Source organism: Coenobita brevimanus, chromosome 52 (assembly GCF_032717465.1).
Source record: "Coenobita brevimanus isolate Jiangsu-jjx chromosome 52, ASM3271746v2, whole genome shotgun sequence".
Classification (NCBI taxonomy): Eukaryota; Metazoa; Arthropoda; class Malacostraca; order Decapoda; family Coenobitidae; genus Coenobita; species Coenobita brevimanus.
In genome coordinates this window covers 6,500,312-6,519,861 of record NC_137005.1, presented here as the reverse complement: position 1 = coordinate 6,519,861, position 19,550 = coordinate 6,500,312, and the positions used below count along the sequence as shown (strand labels likewise).

Below are 19,550 nucleotides of genomic sequence, written 5' to 3'. Positions count from 1 at the left end.
CCCACAACCCTCTACTTTCCATCCTACCCCGTCCCTGACCCTTCATCGTCCCTTAATCTTGCAACTCATACTGTTCCACACACCTTAAGTCACCCTCTGACTTTCCCCCCCACGCCCCCCACGCCTACCCTCACCAGCTTGCCCTTCGCCTACGCCTACTGAGGGCACCACACGCCGCCCTTAGCCCCTTTACTACGGTGAAGTCTTCTTTGTGGTTAACTCTTTACTATCTCCAGACTATTATATTCAGCAAAGGAGAGCACTTTAGCAATGGAGAGGTCAGTGAAGGTTATATGTGACCTCTCCACCTCCAGCAGTCTCTTCCCAGCTGTACAAAATAGCCTGGAGATAAAAAAGAAATTTAGTTAAAAGCATTCAGAGAGTGCATTCCCCCACCATCTCAGTAAAATTTATGATTTACTGCTGTGATTCCTCTTTCGAACCGGACGGATACTTTTGCAGTCTCACATAATCACGAGTAATGAATTCTAAGGTCTTAGTCTGCCCCGTAACAGTTTCAGAGAGCGCATACCTCCGTCAGCGCCGATAAAATTTATGAATTATCTCTGCATCCTCACCCGGATCCTCATCAAAATCTGATCAGCTGTTCCTTGACCTGCAGCCCACCCTTCCACCAGATTTCTTTGAAATCCAGTAACAGCTTTTTGAGATCTCTAACACAGACAGACATACCGACACGAATGAATAGGTAACCTCCGTCCAACATTGTTCGCGGAGGTAATAAATATGAAGTCCCAGGTTAAAGGAAGTAAAATTTACTCAACACTTCCCCTCCAAGTATGGCGTTTAGTGGTTGTCGTGGGATGGTTGACATGTTAGAATGGTGAATATATAACAAGCACACATCCTGGCTGGCTGTCACAAGGTCCCTGACACCTACGATACGTCCATACAAGTCACATCCTTATTATCTGGTGTGCTTGGAACTCCTACCCACAGAATTTTGCAGTGTTGATAGTTGGTATACCGCCCTTCGCCTGTGGGCTTATAGATCCTACCTTGAGTGCCCCTTTCCTTGTCAAATAATTCTAAATGGCATATATATTTGAGGATAGGTGTAATAATAGTAGCAGCAGCAGTAGTAGTAGTAGTAGTAGTTGTTGTTGTTGTTGTTGTTGTAGCAGTTACGGTGTTAAGCACTTACCGGTAAGTATCAATGGATTTGTTATAGCAGTGTGTAAATGTCAACACAGTATTTTGACTTTAACAACCGATGTTATGTTTCAGTGTGATGGATGTGCATATTGTGTGGCAACTGGTTTCATAAGTCTTAGTCTTATCTCATGAATTAAATCTGGTGAAGTAGCATATTCTACACTGATTTTCGCCAGCCTTAAATGTACCTCCTGGACACTTTCCTGGTACCTGTAGAGTTCGAGAACTCTTATTTTGAGAACCGCTGCCTTACTGACTGTAATCCCCTCCTGTATTACACTCCCTCCATCTTCCCCTGCAGTCAGTAACCACGTCGTTTGTTCTCCCCCCCCCCTCCTCTATACACCTCCCTTTCCCCCCCTCCCTCTGCCGTCCCTCTGCCCCTGCGGCCAGTAACCCCCTACTCCTCCCTTGGCAGATGCCTCCGCCTGCGCAGATGCAGATGCCCATGGGCACCGTGGGGGAGGCCAGCGACCCGGAGTTCTCAGACGACGAAAATGCACCTCTCAACCAAGACATCTACGGCGGCAGGTAATGTGCACCTGTGTAGTAATTACTCTGAACACAACACTGATTGCTGAAATTAGTGCAGGTGGTGTTATTACTGTTGATTGTCTCAGTGTTTGTCGTCTTGGTGTTGTGGTGTTGCTCTAGTATTACAGGCTTGAGTTTCATTCCCGAGTTGTATGACTGATATTAGTTTTATGATTATTATTTTGCGCTCTGGATATGCGGTTAGTTATTATTACGATTAAGCTTTTTTTTTTTTTTTTTTTTTTTTTGAGGCAAGCATATCACCAGTATGTGATAAAACGGCTAAAATATACTTGCACATGTAAGAGTAAATACTGAGAGAACGTAGCACCACGTATGGATCATTTTTGTAACTCATGGACTGTACAGTATAGGGTGGCTACAAACAAATAAATAAAATCACTAAACAGAATCGCCTAAATTGTAGCCTAAGTAGATTCCAACATTCAGCCCAGTGATTCAGTGTACAGGTAGTGAACAAAGAATAAAATGCTGCAAAAACTATACACCTTTTACTCTAACTTGGCCCAAAATTGCCATCTCTTCATCTTGAATACAGATTAGGGACAATAGATTAACACTCGAATATATTGCCAAATTAAAGAAGTGCAATGGAAAGGATGCAGAGCTGTAGCATTGTCTTTTTCTGCCAGTCATAAAGAAATGCTTTGGAAAGGATGTGGAGATGTAGCATTGTCTTTTTCTGCCAGTCATAAAGAAGTGCTATGGAAAGGATGTAGAGCCGTGGCATTGTCTTTTTCTGCTAGTCATAAAGAAGTGCTATGGAAAGGATGTAGAGCCGTGGCATTGTCTTTTTCTGCCAGTCATAAAGAAGTGCTATGGAAAGGATGTAGAGCCGTGGCATTGTCTTTTTCTGCTAGTCATAAAGAAGTGCTATGGAAAGGATGTAGAGCCGTGGCATTGTCTTTTTCTGCTAGTCATAAAGAAGTGCTATGGAAAGGATGTAGAGCCGTGGCATTGTCTTTTTCTGCTAGTCATAAAGAAGTGCTATGGAAAGGATGTAGAGCCGTGGCATTGTCTTTTTCTGCTAGTCATAAAGAAGTGCTATGGAAAGGATGTAGAGCCGTGGCATTGTCTTTTTCTGCCAGTCATAAAGAAGTGCTATGGAAAGGATGTAGAGCCGTGGCATTGTCTTTTTCTGCTAGTCATAAAGAAGTGCTATGGAAAGGATGTAGAGCCGTGGCATTGTCTTTTTCTGCTAGTCATAAAGAAGTGCTATGGAAAGGATGTAGAGCCGTGGCATTGTCTTTTTCTGCTAGTCATAAAGAAGTGCTATGGAAAGGATGTAGAGCTGTAGCATTGTCTTTTTCTGCCAGTCATAAAGAAATGCAATGGAGAGGATGTAGAGCCGTGGCATTGTCTTTTTCTGCCAGTCATAAAGAAGTGCTATGGAAAGGATGTAGAGCTGTAGCATTGTCTTTTTCTGCCACTGAGGTACGTGAAATGAACTCCAAAAAAGTGAAATTCAGGGCCAAGGTAAGGTAAAAAGGGTATATTCCAGATCACAGCATGTATATTCCAAAATTTACTCCTTAAAATGTCAAACGTCATGGTCGAACGCCCGCCAGACCTCGAATTTACTGAATATACTCCTTGCACAGTCATTTCTCTCTCGGATATAATTTCCTCGCCTATTAGGAATTCTCTCTCTCGCCACAGCCAGAACAGTGATTGCCGGTCATTGCTTTTGGGTTATTCACACTTATATATATATTTTTTGGTGTGTGTGTGTGTGTGTTCAGATTATAGCATTATTACGACTGAAATTTTCCTGGAGTTTCGTGTAAACCTACTTTAAAATTATTCAGTACCCTTGAGATGCTATATAATATGACCCGAACCAAGGATTGTGAACTACTAACACTACCAAATGAGCTCGGTTTCACTTTTTCACATCATTTTCAAAACCCATGGCACTCAGGGGCAACGAATAATTTTGGAACAAGACGGCAGTGACCTCGCGTCCTGAGGGAAAGTTAGATTTCGTTGATCTATAAAAAATAATTCGAGTCTCGTATTCCGAAGGTTTTGGTTACTGGTATGATGCAGTATTTTAGGATATTATATTCAGTAGATTGTCTTAGTCTTTTATTTAGGTGTCGGTAATTCACGCATGCCTTAAGCCAGAAATTTCCTCCACCGTTAAGAGCAGATGCTGGACGGGTTAGTAAGATAACTGACCATATTGTGTGTTGACCCCAGTGCAGGCATGAACCTCTCGCATGTACTGTTAGCTCTGATGATTTGTTGGTAAGGAAAACGAATTTTTTTTATATTCAGTCTCAGCGCAACGTTTAGCCTTTTGCATGTGCTGTTTGGGTTTATATATATATATATATATATATATATATATAGATATATATATATATATATATATATAATGTAAAGTTCTCAGCGCCTTCTTCAAGGTATTGCATGTGGTGTTAGGCATATCGTGGTGGCGATATGATGTGAGGGTGCAGCATTGCCGGGAGATAATACCAGTTTCCCTTGATGCCCTTCACCTGTAACACGATAATAAGGCGTCACACGGGATGCCAGTGGCTTCACCCCTCCATCCCTTTCTCTCCTGTCCTCACTTCCCTCCCTCCCTTTCTCTCCTGTTTCCTCATCCCTCCCTCCCATTCTTTCCAGTCTCCTGTTTCCTCCCTCCCTTTCTGTCCTGTCCCCAATTTCCTCCTATCCTCATTTTCTCTCATACTGTTTGGCAGACATATGATCAGTTCGCTTTGTAACTATAACAGATTATCGTAAGATGGACATGGACACTGCTACAGACTCATCCCATGTGTCTTGGTCTTCCTGCAAACACAAACCATGTCTCCTTATCTCCTGTTCTTCCTGCAAACACAAACCTTGTCTCTTGTTCTTCCTGCAAACACAAACCATGTCCCCTGTTCTTCCTGCAAACACAAACCACATCTCTTGTTCTTCCTGCCAACACAAGTCAGTTACCAGACGGGAAAGCATCTCAGGTATTTCGTTTTGTAGGAAAGACAAGGCAGGGAAAGTGGAAGAGTCGTCACTTATCTCTTGTTGCTCCTGCTGTAAGAAACCCTAGGAGATGGGTCATATAATATTTGTTTATGAATTTCTGCCCAGTCTCTATTCTTCTCCCTCTCCCTCTTCCTCCTTCTCTTCCTCTCCCTCTTCCTCTTTCCTCTCTTCTCCTCCCAACCCCCCACCACCGCATTGTACAAGCTGGTAGAAGTGCATAATACTTGTACCTTGTCTAGAACACTATATATTTTTGTCTTCTTATCTGTAGGTTATAATAGGGGTGTACTGACAGGGCTAGTGGCATTCCTCCGTGAAGAATGTTGATAGAGATTAAGTGCCATGCGGTGCAATGATCGGAAAAGACGCCCGCACACACACACACACACACACACACACACACACACACACACACACACACACACACACACACACACACACACACACACACACACACACACACACACACACACACACACACACACCTCCAGAGACTGTTAGAGTATTATGTTAGTCTTGGAGCTGTTGCGTAGCACATATCATCGTGAATATTTGTCATGAATAATTTGTAAATGAAGAAAAGAAATGTAATCACTTTTTCCTTCACTGTCTTTTGAAGAATACTTAATACCGCTTGATATCAGTTAAAATATTACCTGTCTTATCAGTATCTCTTACTTACTGAAACTGTGTGTTGGTAGGTTGTGAGGATACGGTTATGGCCCGACTTGGACCCTCTGTAGGTCTCATAGCAAACTCACAATTAGTCTGATGCCAAAAATAAGCTACTGAGAATTAACATTGTGAAAGAAGACACGAATTTTTATCTTTTTATCTGTATATGTCTGTGTACCTATTTTTATCTATCTATCTATCTGTCTCCTTCTGTCTCTTTTTCTATCAATCAGTCAGTCACTACCATATATACTGTATATTTACTTTGTTACAGAAAGGACCTCGTGATCTGTGTGGTCTGTGTATCTATGTAACTGTGTGTGTGTGTGTGTGTGTGTGTGTGTGTGTGTGTGTGTGTGTGTGTGTGTGTAATCTCTCTCTCTCTCCCCCCCCACACCATCATTTGAGCATAATGGTTCGTGACAAACCCTGTTATTACCTGAGGGAGAATGGCCTAGTTGCTCTCTCTCTCTCTCTCTCTCTCTCTCTCTCTCTCTCTCTCTCTCTCTCTCTGTTTTCTTCACCTTGTTTCCCCACACCTGTCTCCAGTTTTCATTCTTCTTTCCAGTCTTCTTTTCTATCTCTTCACAGCCCTCTCCACTCCTCCCCTTCCCCTCCACTCTGCCGTCTTCCTATTCTTCCCTCTTTCTTTCCTTCCTTTCCTTCCTCCTTTCTCTTTATTTTTATCTTTTTCTACATCTTTCTTTCCTGTCAATCCTCTCATTCCTCTTTTCTGCCTTCCTTCCATTCATCTGTCCCTCGTTCCATCCTTCTTTCCCCCTCATGTAACCTTCCTTCCCTTCCTTTCCCCTTCTTCTTTTCTTCTTTCCCTCCTAGTTTTTCTTCGTTCCCTTTTTCTCTCCTTTCCTTCCTCCCTGCTTCTAGCCTTCCATCCTTCCTTCCTTCTTCCCTCCTATCCATCCTCCCTCCTTCCATGCTTCCTTCCTTCTCCTTCCCTTTCTTCCTCTCTGCATCCCTCTTGTGGTGAATATGAGAAAGTACCGGACCACACACACACACACACACACACACACACACACACACACACACACACACACACACACACACACACACACACACACACACACACACACACACACACACACACACACACACACACACACACACACACACACACACACACACACACAGCAAAGGTTTCTTCCTTGCCTCTCATATCTACGAACTCTCTGCCGCACACCTTCAAACCCCGTGTACAGGTGTAATAGACTAAGACTGCCCAGAGTGTTATCGTAGTGTGGATGCAGTTATCGTGTAAATTATGGTGAAATCGATACACATAGTCTAATAATGTAAAGAGACATGTAAGGAAATTTTCTAGTATTGGTACTGATAATCGTATATATGAATTACCCAGAAATTATCTAGTATCGGTGTAGATAAATGTATGATTAAATGTTCAGAAATTGTCTAGTATCGGTGTAAATAATCGTATAATGAATTGCTCAGAGAAACTACAGGAGGATAAGATGCAGATATACTAAGGAGTGAGCTCAGGAAAAGCCCCTGAAATAATAGCCAGTCAAGGGCACAGCTCACACGATTTGGAGCTCAGCCTTGCATAAACATGACTGCAAATAATGTGTTTACTACCATTTTCTTTTTCAACTATACTCCTTTCACACTATCCTACTGCTATTCCTCAGACTATACTGCTTTTACTCTAACTTGGCGCAAGGTTGTCGTCCTTCTGTAGCTGATTTTTGCGTAGCGCAAGTGGCAGAAAGGGACAATGCTACGGCTCTACTGTACTTCCTTTCCATAGCACTTCTTCCTGACTAGCAATAAATTTTGGTGTTAATCCATTGCCACAACTCGCATTCGTGTTGGAGAGATAGCAGTTACAGGCCAAGTTAGACAATGCTACAGCTCTACATCCTTTCCATAGCACTTCTCCTTACTAGCATTACATTCTGGTGTTAATCTAGTGCCACGAGTCCGCAGTCATGATGGATCGATGGCAATTTTAGGCCAAGTTAGAGTAAAAAGGATAGAGTATTATCAGTGGGGAGAGGATTGCACGTAGCCTAAGTGAATAATTCCGTAGTGCCACACATCTCCTTGCCTGAGATACACAGACGGAGCATTTTTATTGGATCCCTTAAAACCAGTGACTTATATTCGAGTTTTCTGGAGATTTTGTTCAATTCCGTAGAGCACCGTCGTACTGAAGGGGTCATTTTAAGCGATATCGCTCCCCTCCCTCAACTGGAAAAGTGTCTCCTGATATAAATAAAATCATCAGGGGAGTGTGTGTGTGTGTGTGTGTGTGTGTGTGTGTGTGTGTGTGTGTGTGTGTGTACAAAGAAGAAGGAACCAAAGGCCAGACGGATGTTAAAAATACGTCATCGGAGTGAAAGGGATAAATTGATTATCTAATACCTAATATATGCATAGAAGGTTTAACCCATATTTTCGTCGGGTAAGGAAGCTCCCTAACACCTCTTCCATAGCGATTTATTTTTGGATATGGCTGGTTAATACCCGTTTGTACGTTATCTGTGCCGAGTATGGCGATATTGGAAGGATTTATGTGACACAGAAGAGGACAGTACGTAAGGTGTAGTAAACATATTAAATCGCTTAGGAAAAGGTGTTAGGGAGCCTTCTCAACCTCGTGGCTGGGCTCTAAAATCCTATAGCTACTAGTCAAAAATTACAATTGAAATTTAATAAGTATGATATTATTATGTATTTTTCGTAAGAAGAAATACTTCATACAGGCAGAAAAAAAAAAATAGCATCAACAGAGAGATACCTGACACGTAAAAGAGAGAGAGAGAGAGAGAGAGAGAGAGAGAGAGAGAGAGAGAGAGAGAGAGTTATTTATTTATTTATTTATTTATCTATTTATTTTTGTACACCTTCCCTTAGCGGTGTTTGTTCCTGAGACTAAGATGACTAGTAATTTTTCTGTTGATATTCTTTTTCATGTTCTTTTCTTCCTTTCTGTTTTTTTTTTTTTTTTTTTTTTTGTGCCAGGTATGTTTGTACCGTGCAAGAAAGGTCAACAGTTAATATTTACAGACTGATATTTATCCGACTTATAACACTGAATGCATTTTGACTTAATATTGCGGTGTGTGTGTATGTGTGTGTGTGTGTGTGTGTGTGTGTGTGTGTGTGTGTGTGTGTGTTTGTGTATTGCGAAAATTATAAGAGGCCGTATAAGTCTTAGGAGAAATACACTGAGGTGGTTTGGACATGTGGAGAGAATGTAGAATGAAAAACTAAGAGGGTGTATGTAGGTGAGATGGAGGGAGGGAGAGGGAGGGAAAGACCGAGGATGAGGTGGAGGGATGGAGTTGAGAGGCATATGAGGGAGGAGGGAGTGAGTTTGGGGGAGGGTAGTAAAATGTTGGGTGACAGAGCGACTTGGAGGCGTTTTGCCTGCGGCCACCCTTTGCGGGATTAGGGCGTCGGGCTGTAGATAGATAGATAGATAAATAGATAAGCCTAGGAAGAAACTATTAGTGTCTTAAGCCCTTCACAACAATGATATCAGACTTTCCTTTATTTTTTTTTATTTTTACTACTTTCAGACGCTTTCCTTCAGCTTAGGAGAGACTTTCGAACCTGAGGGGTTAGAGACAGATTTCCTTAACCCCTTCAACCACGAGGGGTATTTTCCAAGCTGAATAAAACTTGTGGAATTAAGGAATAAATAAAATAATGACGTCACAGGGGCTAAGAATAAATAAAAAAAATAAGAAACTAAAAAAAAAATAAAGAGACCTTGAACTGATTTATTTAAGTATTGTTATAAGGATGATTGTTCTCTCTCTCTCTCTCTCTCAGACTACCACTACTTAAGTCTTCCTCAGAAAAAAACAGAAAGATACATAGGTAGATAAAGATAGATAAAAAAATAGATAAGTAGAGAGAGAGAGAGAGAGAGAGAGAGAGAGAGAATTCATATTGACAAATTATTTTTCTATGCACACTGACGTCACATCCAAAGCAAATAAATTATCTCCCTGTGTCGTGTGGTCAGGGCGAGGGACAAACACACACACACACACACACACACACACACACACACACACACACACACTTCAACAATCCTCATTCCTTTATACACTAAGAAGCCACATCCACAGCTAACCATTTCTCTGTTCCTTTCGTCCTCTGTTGACGGTCGATGGAACAGACGAAGGCGTTGCGGAAGAGATAGACACCAAGACAGAATTCATTTTTTACCATCATTATTTCTGCTTGTATTTAGGTCTCACAATAAAAAGTAATATTGTTCTCTTCCTTTTCCAATTCCAGCCTGCAGTTACTTCTCAATTTTATGACATTTATTTATTTTAACTTACTTCTAAGGCATATATATTAATTTTAACTCACTTTTAAGGCACATATATTAATTTTAACTCACTTTTAAGGCACATATATCAATTTTAACTCACTTTTAAGGCACATATATTAATTTTAACTCACTTTTAAGGCACATATATTAATTTTAACTCACTTTTAAGGCACATATATTAATTTTAACTCACTTTTAAGGCACATATATTAATTTTAACTCCCTTTGAAGGCATATATATATATAATTTTTAATGTTTCATCTTACCTCCATTACTCACATATTGTCTCTCTCTTTTTTTTTGTTTTTTTTCAGTCGGCGATCGGTGCAAGAGACGAAGGCGTGGGATGTGTTCAGAACGTTACCTCCCTCCACCAGCTCACTATCAGAGGACAGTCAGAAGTTCCTTGAGTTTACCATCAAATGTCTTAAGGTTAGTGTGTGTGTGTGTGTGTGTGTGTGTGTGTGTGTGTGTGTGTGTGTGTGTGTGTGTGTGTGTGTGTCGGAAGCTGTGTGTGTGTATGGGTGGGTGTGGATGCAGACAGTACATTTTTGTTGGAGGATGTGTGTTTGAGTGTGTGTGGGGGTATACAGTACGTATTTGTTGGTGTGTGTGTGTGTGTGTGTGTGTGTGTGTGTGTGTGTGTGTGTGTGTGTGTGTGTGTGTGTGTGTTGGGGGTATACAGTACGTATTTGTGTATGTGTGTGTATGTGTGTGTACGTGTGTGTGTGTGTGTGTGTGTGTGTGTGTGTGTGTGTGTGTGTGTGTGTGTGTGTGTTGTTGTTGTTGTTGCTCTGACTTTCTTTTTACCTATAAACTCCTTCTTTCTCTACAGCCTTTGATACGTTTCTCTTATTTACCATTTCCTCCTTTGGTTTTTCTCCCTTTCTGTTTCACCCATAGTTTCTAGCCTGTTAGTTTTATATATATTGCTGAGTAACATAGCGTCAGCACCTCCACACAACCCAGACACTCAGTATAATCTTCCTGACTCGACACGTCCGCCCTTGCTGACTACTCACTCGTGTCAGCCTCTCACGTATGAAGATCTGACCGTCCGTGGCAGCTCTCAGTACAGACCACGTCGTGAGAAATGGGCCAAAAGTTCACCAGTTCCTGAGAGTTAATGGAATTGGGATGTGTGAATGGATTTGAAGGTTGGGAGGTAGACACTGAAGTAGACAGGTAGCTAGAGTGATAGATATTCATAGGTAGATAAATATATAGACAGACATAGATTCGTAGATATATACATAAGTGGATAAACAGACAGACGGACAGCTAGACCTTCAGAGATAGATAATACGTAAAGACAGACAGATAAATTGATAGGCAGATAGATAAAGGGAGGTGGTGGTAAGAGGTTAATGTGTGGAGGTGAGGAGCTCTTGTTCGAAAAGACACGATATCAGTCCCTAATTGGAGCAGGAAATAATTGTAAGGTCTGAATGTCATTAAAACATGTCTATCCATTTCCACATAAAATTAAAGAAAGCAAAGACAGTCAATTTTCCAGGTGATTCCCATAACACACACACACACACACACACACACACACACACAAGAAGCTAGTATTTTTATAGAGCCACCTAAAATCCATATTCTATCCCCACCCCCCCCAAAAAAAAAAAAAAATTCAAGGAAAACAAAGACACGATCAAGTTCTCAGACGCACGGAGAGAGACCCCGAAAAAACGTAATTGTAAATATAACCTCCTTCCATCGCCCCCCAGGACATCGGGGTGAAGGAGGGGTGTTATTTTCGTCATTTTAGGAGGGGGGAGGGGGAAGGAGGGGGGAGGAAGTGGTTGGGGGAGGGGGGGAAAGAGGGGTAGGGGGAGGGAGTGGATGAGTGGAGAGGGGGAAGGGGATGCTGTAATGGGAGGAGAAGGGGTGACATCGAGACCTGATAATTTGGCTTCCTTTCCCCTCCCCTCCTCTCCCTTCTCTTTTTCCCCTAACCAGATACCCCCTTTCCCCCCTCTCTTTTCCCCTCCCTCACCCCTTTTCCTGTACAGCATCATCTCTGTTCTCCCCTTTCCTCTTGCCATTTTTGCCACCCCTTCCCTGTCCTCTCACTATCCCCTTTCTACCACCTCTTTCCTGCGTTCCCTGTACTATCCCTTCCCTATCCTTTCCCCTGCCCTGCCCTGCCCTGCCCTCCCCTCCCCTCCCCTCACCTCCCTTTTAATACAGCCCTCATTTCCCCTTTGTCTTTTATTACCACCCTCCCCTCTCATGTGGCCAGTCTTCCTTCTGTCCATATTGCTAACCCATTCCACTCAACCCTCCTCTCCCTCTCTTGCCCCTTTCACCCTTCCTTCCCCTTCCGTCCCCTCTCTCATATCCTTATCAGTCCCCTCGTTTCCTCCCCTTCCCTCCCCTCACTCAGATATTCCAGCTCTCCCCTCACCCTATCATTTCTCCTCCCCTCCCATCTCCTCTCTTCTTCTCTCCTGTCCTATTTTCTCTTCACATCTCTTCTCTTCTCACCTCATCTCATCTCATTTCATTTCCCCTCCCCTCCCCTCCCCTCCCCTCCCCTCCCCTTCCTCACATCTTACCGACCCCCCCTCCCCCATTATTAGGCCATTCCCGCCATGCCCATCTGTATCACTTCTCCCCGGGGCCACACACACACACACACACACACACACACACACACACACACACACACACACACACACACACACACACACACACACACACACACACACACACACACACACACACACACACACACGAGCCATACCTTGGAGATAATTAAAATATGATTGGAATCCAGTGTTTGTGTGTGTGTGTGTGTGTGTGTGTGCGTGTATTAAGATCTTTATTCGTATATATATGTGTGTAAAGAAACTGATATATATTACTCCATACTATGTGTATTAAATATTACCTCCTTCCCCTCACCTTCACCTCCCCCACCAGGTGTTTACTTACCTGCTCACCTTCGGGGTTGTGCTTGCCTCCGGGGTCATCACCAAGGGCCTCGTACTCCTGATGACCTCCCAGCTTAAGAGTTCCAAGAGGCTACCCATATGCTCAAAACGACTTGGACAGCTTTGTGAGTACCAGCCTCTCTCATAAACACAGGCCCCTCTTCTCATCTCCGTAACACGTCTTCCTAAGCGATTTGTTTTGTTTATTGCACCGTAGTGTCGTCTGTTTATTGCACCTCTGTTTATTGCATCTTACTGTTCTCTTCCGCGTTTATACAGATCATTCTAATACTGCATCACTTTGCATACATATTGTCTATCTATATATAGTCAGATACCCTAATCCCGTAAGCGGTGGCCACAGACAAAACGCCTCCATGTCGTCCTGTCCTCTGTCATAACGCTACTCTCCCCCCAACTCACACACCCTTTTCTCATATACTTCTCCATTTCGTACATACTGTTCAGTAGGAAATTAATCAGCTATATCTAAAAATAAATCGCAGCGGATGAGGTGTTAGGAAGCTTCCTTTCCCGACGAGAATTTGGACCAGAGACTCAAATATTTTCCCAAAGCTTGACGAATAAATAAGGGAATAATCAAACCATCTGAAACACACACTGGTAGAGAGTTTTTTTTTCACTGTGTTTCGTCAGTTGTAAAATTTCTTCAGACGGAATTGGGAAGATAATTGTGTCTTTTATTGTACAGCCGTGAGCAAAAAGTTGGCCCACTATCCTCTGGCGTCATGGCTTCCTGCCTTCCATAACTCTCACTCCTCCCTAGATGGCAGAGAGTATCCTTCCTTCAAATAGTCTTTTATTGTGTGATTTTTATTGCTATCACATAAAAATAATTCATGTAACACCATCTTTCGCCGCAATAAAAGCGTCATCAAACTTTTGCTTATGGCTGTACACAGGGGAAGTCACTGATATTGTCTTACTCAACATGTGTCTCTTTATGAAGGATTTTAACCCCCTCAGGCCGTGAATGTTTATGTTATTCATGTTGCTGCCAGACATTTTTTTTAAGAGTGCCTGTAGTCTGGAGTATGTATAATTATTTGTATTTCCATTCTTTATTGATCCTCTGAGAAAAAAGGAAAAGTTTATAAAGGCTATATTTAACACTTCTAGTTTGGAAAGAGCTTCAGTTGAAAAATATATTAATGAAATTTTTTGAAGATTTTACCCCACTACTTGAAGCTGTTATAACTGCATATCGCATCCTCCTCCACAACATCTCGTAGAAATCACCATCGCCAAATCTTACTAATATTACCCCAAGTATTACGGTGAGGGAGACTGAGGATGGGGTAAGGGGATGAGGTGAGTGAGGAAGAGTGTGGGTGAAAAGCACAGCTCACCGTTACTACCACAACCACAGAAAAAAAAGAAAAAAAGAAAAGAAAAAGTGTCAACAATCACAGCTGTATTGTCCTCAGCTTTGCTTTCGTAATGTCAGGTTAAGGAGCAAAACCAGAATCTTTTGCAAATAAAAAATGAAAGAAAAAAAGACGAGAAAAAAAAAGATAAAAAGCATTCTGTAAGGCAAAACCTGTGACTTCCACTGTTTTTGTACCGTATTTTGTTCAAGTTCTCTGTTCTGTACTTTGTTTTTGTATTATTATTATTATTAGTTTTCCCTGTGCAGCATTTATCCTTATGTACAGGTGCTGACCAATATCGTTCCCCTTTCAAGCCAAACCATTTTGAAATTTACACACATTTTTCTGAAACTGTGGTAGGTTCCTTCGCTAGATTTAAAAAGCCACTGCTCTCTGTCTCTCCAACTATCGTAAATTAATCAGTATTCAGGTCTGCCACCGTACCTGCTGTGTGAAGGTAAGGCTGACTTTGTTTATACTCTCACTTTCGCTCTGTGTGTCTGGAATTCATCTTCTATATATTATCTTTCGGATCAGTGACCTCATTTCCAGAGCTTTTTAGTAGAATGAGTAATGATAAGCGAGGAGCATCAAGTTAGCTATAAATTTACGAGTTATGAGATCAGGAAATGTCATAGGTTCGATTTTATTCCAGGAAAATGGACTAACCCTGTTGTGTTTCACCACCCATACTATAAAAAAAAAAAAAAAAAAACTTAATACGGAAAGTCCTTGAGACCTCCGTGGTGAGACACAGACGGACACACGGAACAATGCGAACAAAAAACGTAAGAATAGATTAATGTTGATTCAGACTTTTCCAGATGAAAGTCAGTGATAGATTGATATATAAAATTGAGAGCGTGACATAAAAATAAAGAAATAATCGAACCTATGCAGTGTAAAGCAGTAAGGAGAAAAAAGAAAAAAGAGGAAGTTAAGGAAATAGGAAAACAAGGAAAATTAATGACACAGATAAATGGACTCAGGGAAAAAGAAACAAAGGGAAGGAAAGCGGGAAGGAAGGACGAAAGAAGGAAAAAGATTAGTAGATGAGATACTTGAAAGAAAAGGAAATTGTTGTTTAAATTTCCTTCTTTGTCTGCTCCTCGCCTCAGTAAGTAAAACCCAGATAAGAGGCCAGTGGTTCTCAAGGTTTGGGTTGTCTTCAGAAGCGGGGTGAGGGGGTGAGGCCAGGGATGTGTGACGCTGGGGTGAGTGAGGAGGAGTGTGGCCAAACTCTCACCCCACTCCTTTCTACCCCCCTGCCCCCCAACTCCGTCACTCCCCTCCCCGCTGCTCCAACTCTCTCACTCCCCTCTCCTCCAACTCCATCACTCCCCCTTCCAACTTCATCACCCCCCCCCCTCCAACTCGTCACTCCCGCCCCTTCCCAAAATTCGTCACTCCCCCCCCCCGCCTCCTGCTCCGCCACTCCCCCCACTCCAACTCCATCACCTCCACAACCCCACCTCCTGTTCTCGAAAATGCTCCTATGTTATTATCTCTCTCTCCTCCTCGCCTTCCACTCCCCTTACCATGAATTCTTCCTTCCTCTTTCTTGCACTTTCTTCCTCCTAAAAATCATCTCTTCTTTCTCATGCACGCCTCTTCCTCTCCGTCCATCTCCCTCCCCCCCTCTCTTCTTCCTAAATTGTCCCCAAGTTGTGATATGTTCCTTCCTCCTCTTACTCTTCTTAGCTCTTCCTTTATCCTCTTTTCTCTCTCTCTCTCTCTCTCTCTCGAATCGTCCTTTCTCTCCCGCCCTAGATCATCGTTTTCCCACAATCCCACGACCACACTTCCTCTTCCCTAAAATTGCCCCCAAATTCTTGTCTCCTACTTCCCCCCCATGCCTCTTCTTCCTCCATCATGTATCTTCTTCCTCCCTCATTGACACCTCCGAACTCTTCCCTCTTCCTTCCTCTCCTCCGGTCCTTTCTTCCTCCCTTTGTTCATCTTCTTTTGTTCTCTCTTCCTCCCTTTCTCAGTTCCATCATCCTCTCTCCCTCCTTTATACATTTTCTTCCCTGTTTGTTCTGTGTTCCTCCCTTTCTTCTGTTCCTTCTTCCTCCGTTTCTTTATCTTCCTTGCTTTTCCTCTCCCTTTCACCACTCCCACACCCACATCTCCCTTTCTTAAAATTGCTGTCATACTGTTGTGTCTTTCTCTTATTTCTACTTTTTTTTTTCATTCCTTTTTCATGCCTCTTCTTCCTCGTAAAATATTTTCTTTTTCTTCCTCCCTTACTTTTCTTACCCCTTTTTTCCCTCACCCTGCTACTCTTTCCCTAGTCACATCTCTAGCTGTATTATTAATTATTATTATTATTATTATTATTATTATTATTTTTATTATTACTACTACTACTACTACTACTGCTACTACTACTACCACTACTATTACTACTACTACTGCTACTACTACTACTAATAATAATAACAACAATAATAATAATAATACTGATATTATAATATTGAGCTCAGTTCACGTAGTCACAAAAGGTCAGTCCATGTCTCTCTATCCATGACTCCTCCTCCTCCTCCTCCTCCTCCTCCAGCCTTCACGGTCGCTTATCCTCCAGCGCCAAACCATCCAATATATTATTCCATGTCTCCCACCCCACCCCTTTGTTTGGTTCAGTCCCCCCTCTTACCCACACTCTTATTTTCTTCCATGTCCTTTCTCTGGCTTCTTGGCCCCCCCCCCACACACACACATTAACGTCTTCCTTTCTCACATTTACTGCTGTCTAATCTCAGTCTCATCAGTTCTCCATTCTTCATTCCTCCATCCTCCCATCCTTTGTACTCTCATCTTCCCCTCCCCTGCTGCTTCTCACACTCAAGTACTCTCTTCCTCTCAGCACATACCATTCCTGATCTCACTGCTACTTTTCCCCCCTTCCCCTCCACTCCCCACTCACACACACCTCTTCCCCTCCTCTGTACCCTCTCACATTTATTCCACTCGTATCCTTTCCCTCCTCCTTCCCATTCCTCTTCATTCCTTTCCCATTTCCTACTCCTCCTTTCCCCTTCGCAGCCCATCCCACTTACATCCCACTCTTCCCCATTCCCTCCCACTCACAGGACATACCAGCCCATGCCCTCTCTGCCCACTCCCACTTCTCTCCCACATATATCCACACTCCTTGCCTCTCCATTCCATTCTCATCCTCCCTTCAGTCATTTTGCTTTTCCTTTATTCACACTTGGAGCTTCTATTTTTAACCTAATTGCTTTACTTCTTTACTCGAGCAGATAAAAGTTCTCCTCCTGTTATATATTGTCTATGTACCGATATCTCCTTACTACTTAGATCAAATGCCTTCTCTCTGTTTACGGAAGAATTAGTATTGTTATTCTTTCTGTCATCATATATTACTGAGCCAAGGACAGTCATAGTCTCAGGTACATTATTCTTGCTATCGACAATCTGTTTTACTTAAGGTAGTTGGTTTTGATTACCTTAAGTGGCGTCTAGTAGTCTAATGGTTAACTAGTTCCCTCTCCTCACTCCATTTCCATCTGAATCCGCCATCTCGCTTTACACACACACACACACACACACACACACACACACACACACACACACACACACACACACACACACACACACACACACACACACACACACACACACACACACACACACAGGACCCTCACTTCCCACTCCTTGTTCTCTGGTATGCTTTTGCCCTCCTCCTTTCTCCTACTAACTTCCCTCACTTATCCCTCCCCCTACCCCTCTCACACTCCACTCCTTCCTCCCCCTTTCCTTCCTCACCTCCTCCTTCCTCCCTCCCTCCTTCCCCTACCCCCTCCTTCCTCCCCCACCCGTTTGAGCGATCTTGTATCCCCCGAAGCGAGGAAGTGTAAGGACAAGCAGCGACCTTCACCGTCCCGCCCGCTGCTCCTCCACATTCCGTGTCCTTCGCGGCATTGTCACGGCGCGATCACCGACACCACCGCCACCACCACCCGCCGTATCCATGAACTTTCTTGAGCTTAAGTTTCGGTATGTAAAAATGGAAAAACAAAGCCTGAGAACCACAAAAATTTCCCCTGCAGAATAGAGTTGAACAAAGAGAGAGAGAGAGAGAGAGAGAGAGAGAGAGAGAGAAAGAAAGAGAGAGAGAGAGAGAGAGAGAGAGAGAGCCATCGTCAGGATCCGGTCATTTTGAGATACCTTGACAGGGGCCCGTATTCTCGTACGGTAAGGAGACTCCCAAACACCTCTTCCTTAGCGATTTATGTTTGGATATAGATGGTTAATATCCTTTCGCACGTTATTTATGGAGAGAATGGCGATACTAGATGGATTTGTGTAACTCAGAGTAGGACAGTAAAGTGTAAAAGGCAAAATAAATCACTTTGGAAAAGGTGTTAGGGAGCTTCCTTAACTGCTTAAAAGAGGGGGCTAGGAAGGCAAATTGAGGAAGACACAGACTTAATCAGTTTCGTAAATGATAGAGATGAAGAACAGTCTGCAGGTTGTAAATGAGTGCCTGTTATACCTTCACTTTCACTCATACACATGCCAAACACTTCACAACCAAACTACAGTGAATAATCCAGTGAAAACTTACGGCTAAGCAATATTACTTCTGATATAATTCACTACTGTGGAGACATGGTTATTGGAGAAATTACTAAACATCTTTATCCCTGTGTGGTCAACTTTCAGCTAATTTTAATTTCTTCTAAATATAATCCCTGAGGTTAACAAAGATAAAATTAAGAAAACAAGACGATATCCCGGGGCTAAGGAAGTTAAGAACCTTTTTATTATTATTATTATTATTATTTTTTTTACTTCCTGCGAACTCACCAACTCCCTCCTTCCCCTGCATGCGGCCATGCACGGCTGGTCTTCACGGGGATTTTAATGGGGAGGGGCGGGCGCATCACTCGGAAGGGGCGGTTTGTCCAGGAATCTTCATGTGGGTGTCGGGGGAGCTGAGGCGGAACGTAAGGAAGGGATGGGAAGACTCAAGGACGCGTCATTCACCACTCCAGGAGGGGTGGGTGGGTGGGGCGTGTTGCATCTTCAGCTGAGGGTGTAAAAGACAAAGGGAATAGGGACGCGAGGTTGTTGTAACAGGCGGATATGAGGTTTTAAGTATTGAGCTTCAGAGGCGGATGTTTGGTTAGAGAAACAACTCCTGAGGTTTGGGTAGGTGGATGGATGGGTGGGTGAGTGGATGGGTGGGTTTGTGGATGAGTGGGTGAGTGGATGGGAGTGTGTGTCGATGGGTGGGTGGGAGGGTGGGTGAGTGGATGGGAGTGTGTGTCGATGGGTGGGATTTTCTATTTTCACGGGATGAGGGAAATTAGTAGGGAAATATTGGAGGAGGATGTAAAATAAGAGACGAGAGTGAAGCCTAAGACCCGTATGGTCGGTTAAGGAAGCCCCCTAACACCTATTCCTAAGCGATTTATTTTACATATTACGCTTTGCCGTTCTCTTCTGTCTTA

At 42.9% G+C, this 19,550-nt stretch overlaps 1 protein-coding gene across 1 annotated transcript in view; it reads left to right on the top strand.

Moving 5' to 3' along the window:
* The first annotated feature begins 1,594 nt into the window (after positions 1-1,594).
* kkv (hyaluronan synthase-like protein kkv) overlaps positions 1,595-19,550 on the top strand; it is a 132,270-nt gene continuing 114,314 nt past the window's right edge. The window contains exons 1-3 of the mRNA XM_080272898.1: positions 1,595-1,707; positions 10,052-10,169; positions 12,669-12,804. Of these exons, the coding sequence (XP_080129024.1) occupies positions 1,595-1,707; positions 10,052-10,169; positions 12,669-12,804 (367 nt within the window). The remainder of the gene's footprint in view (positions 1,708-10,051; positions 10,170-12,668; positions 12,805-19,550) is intronic.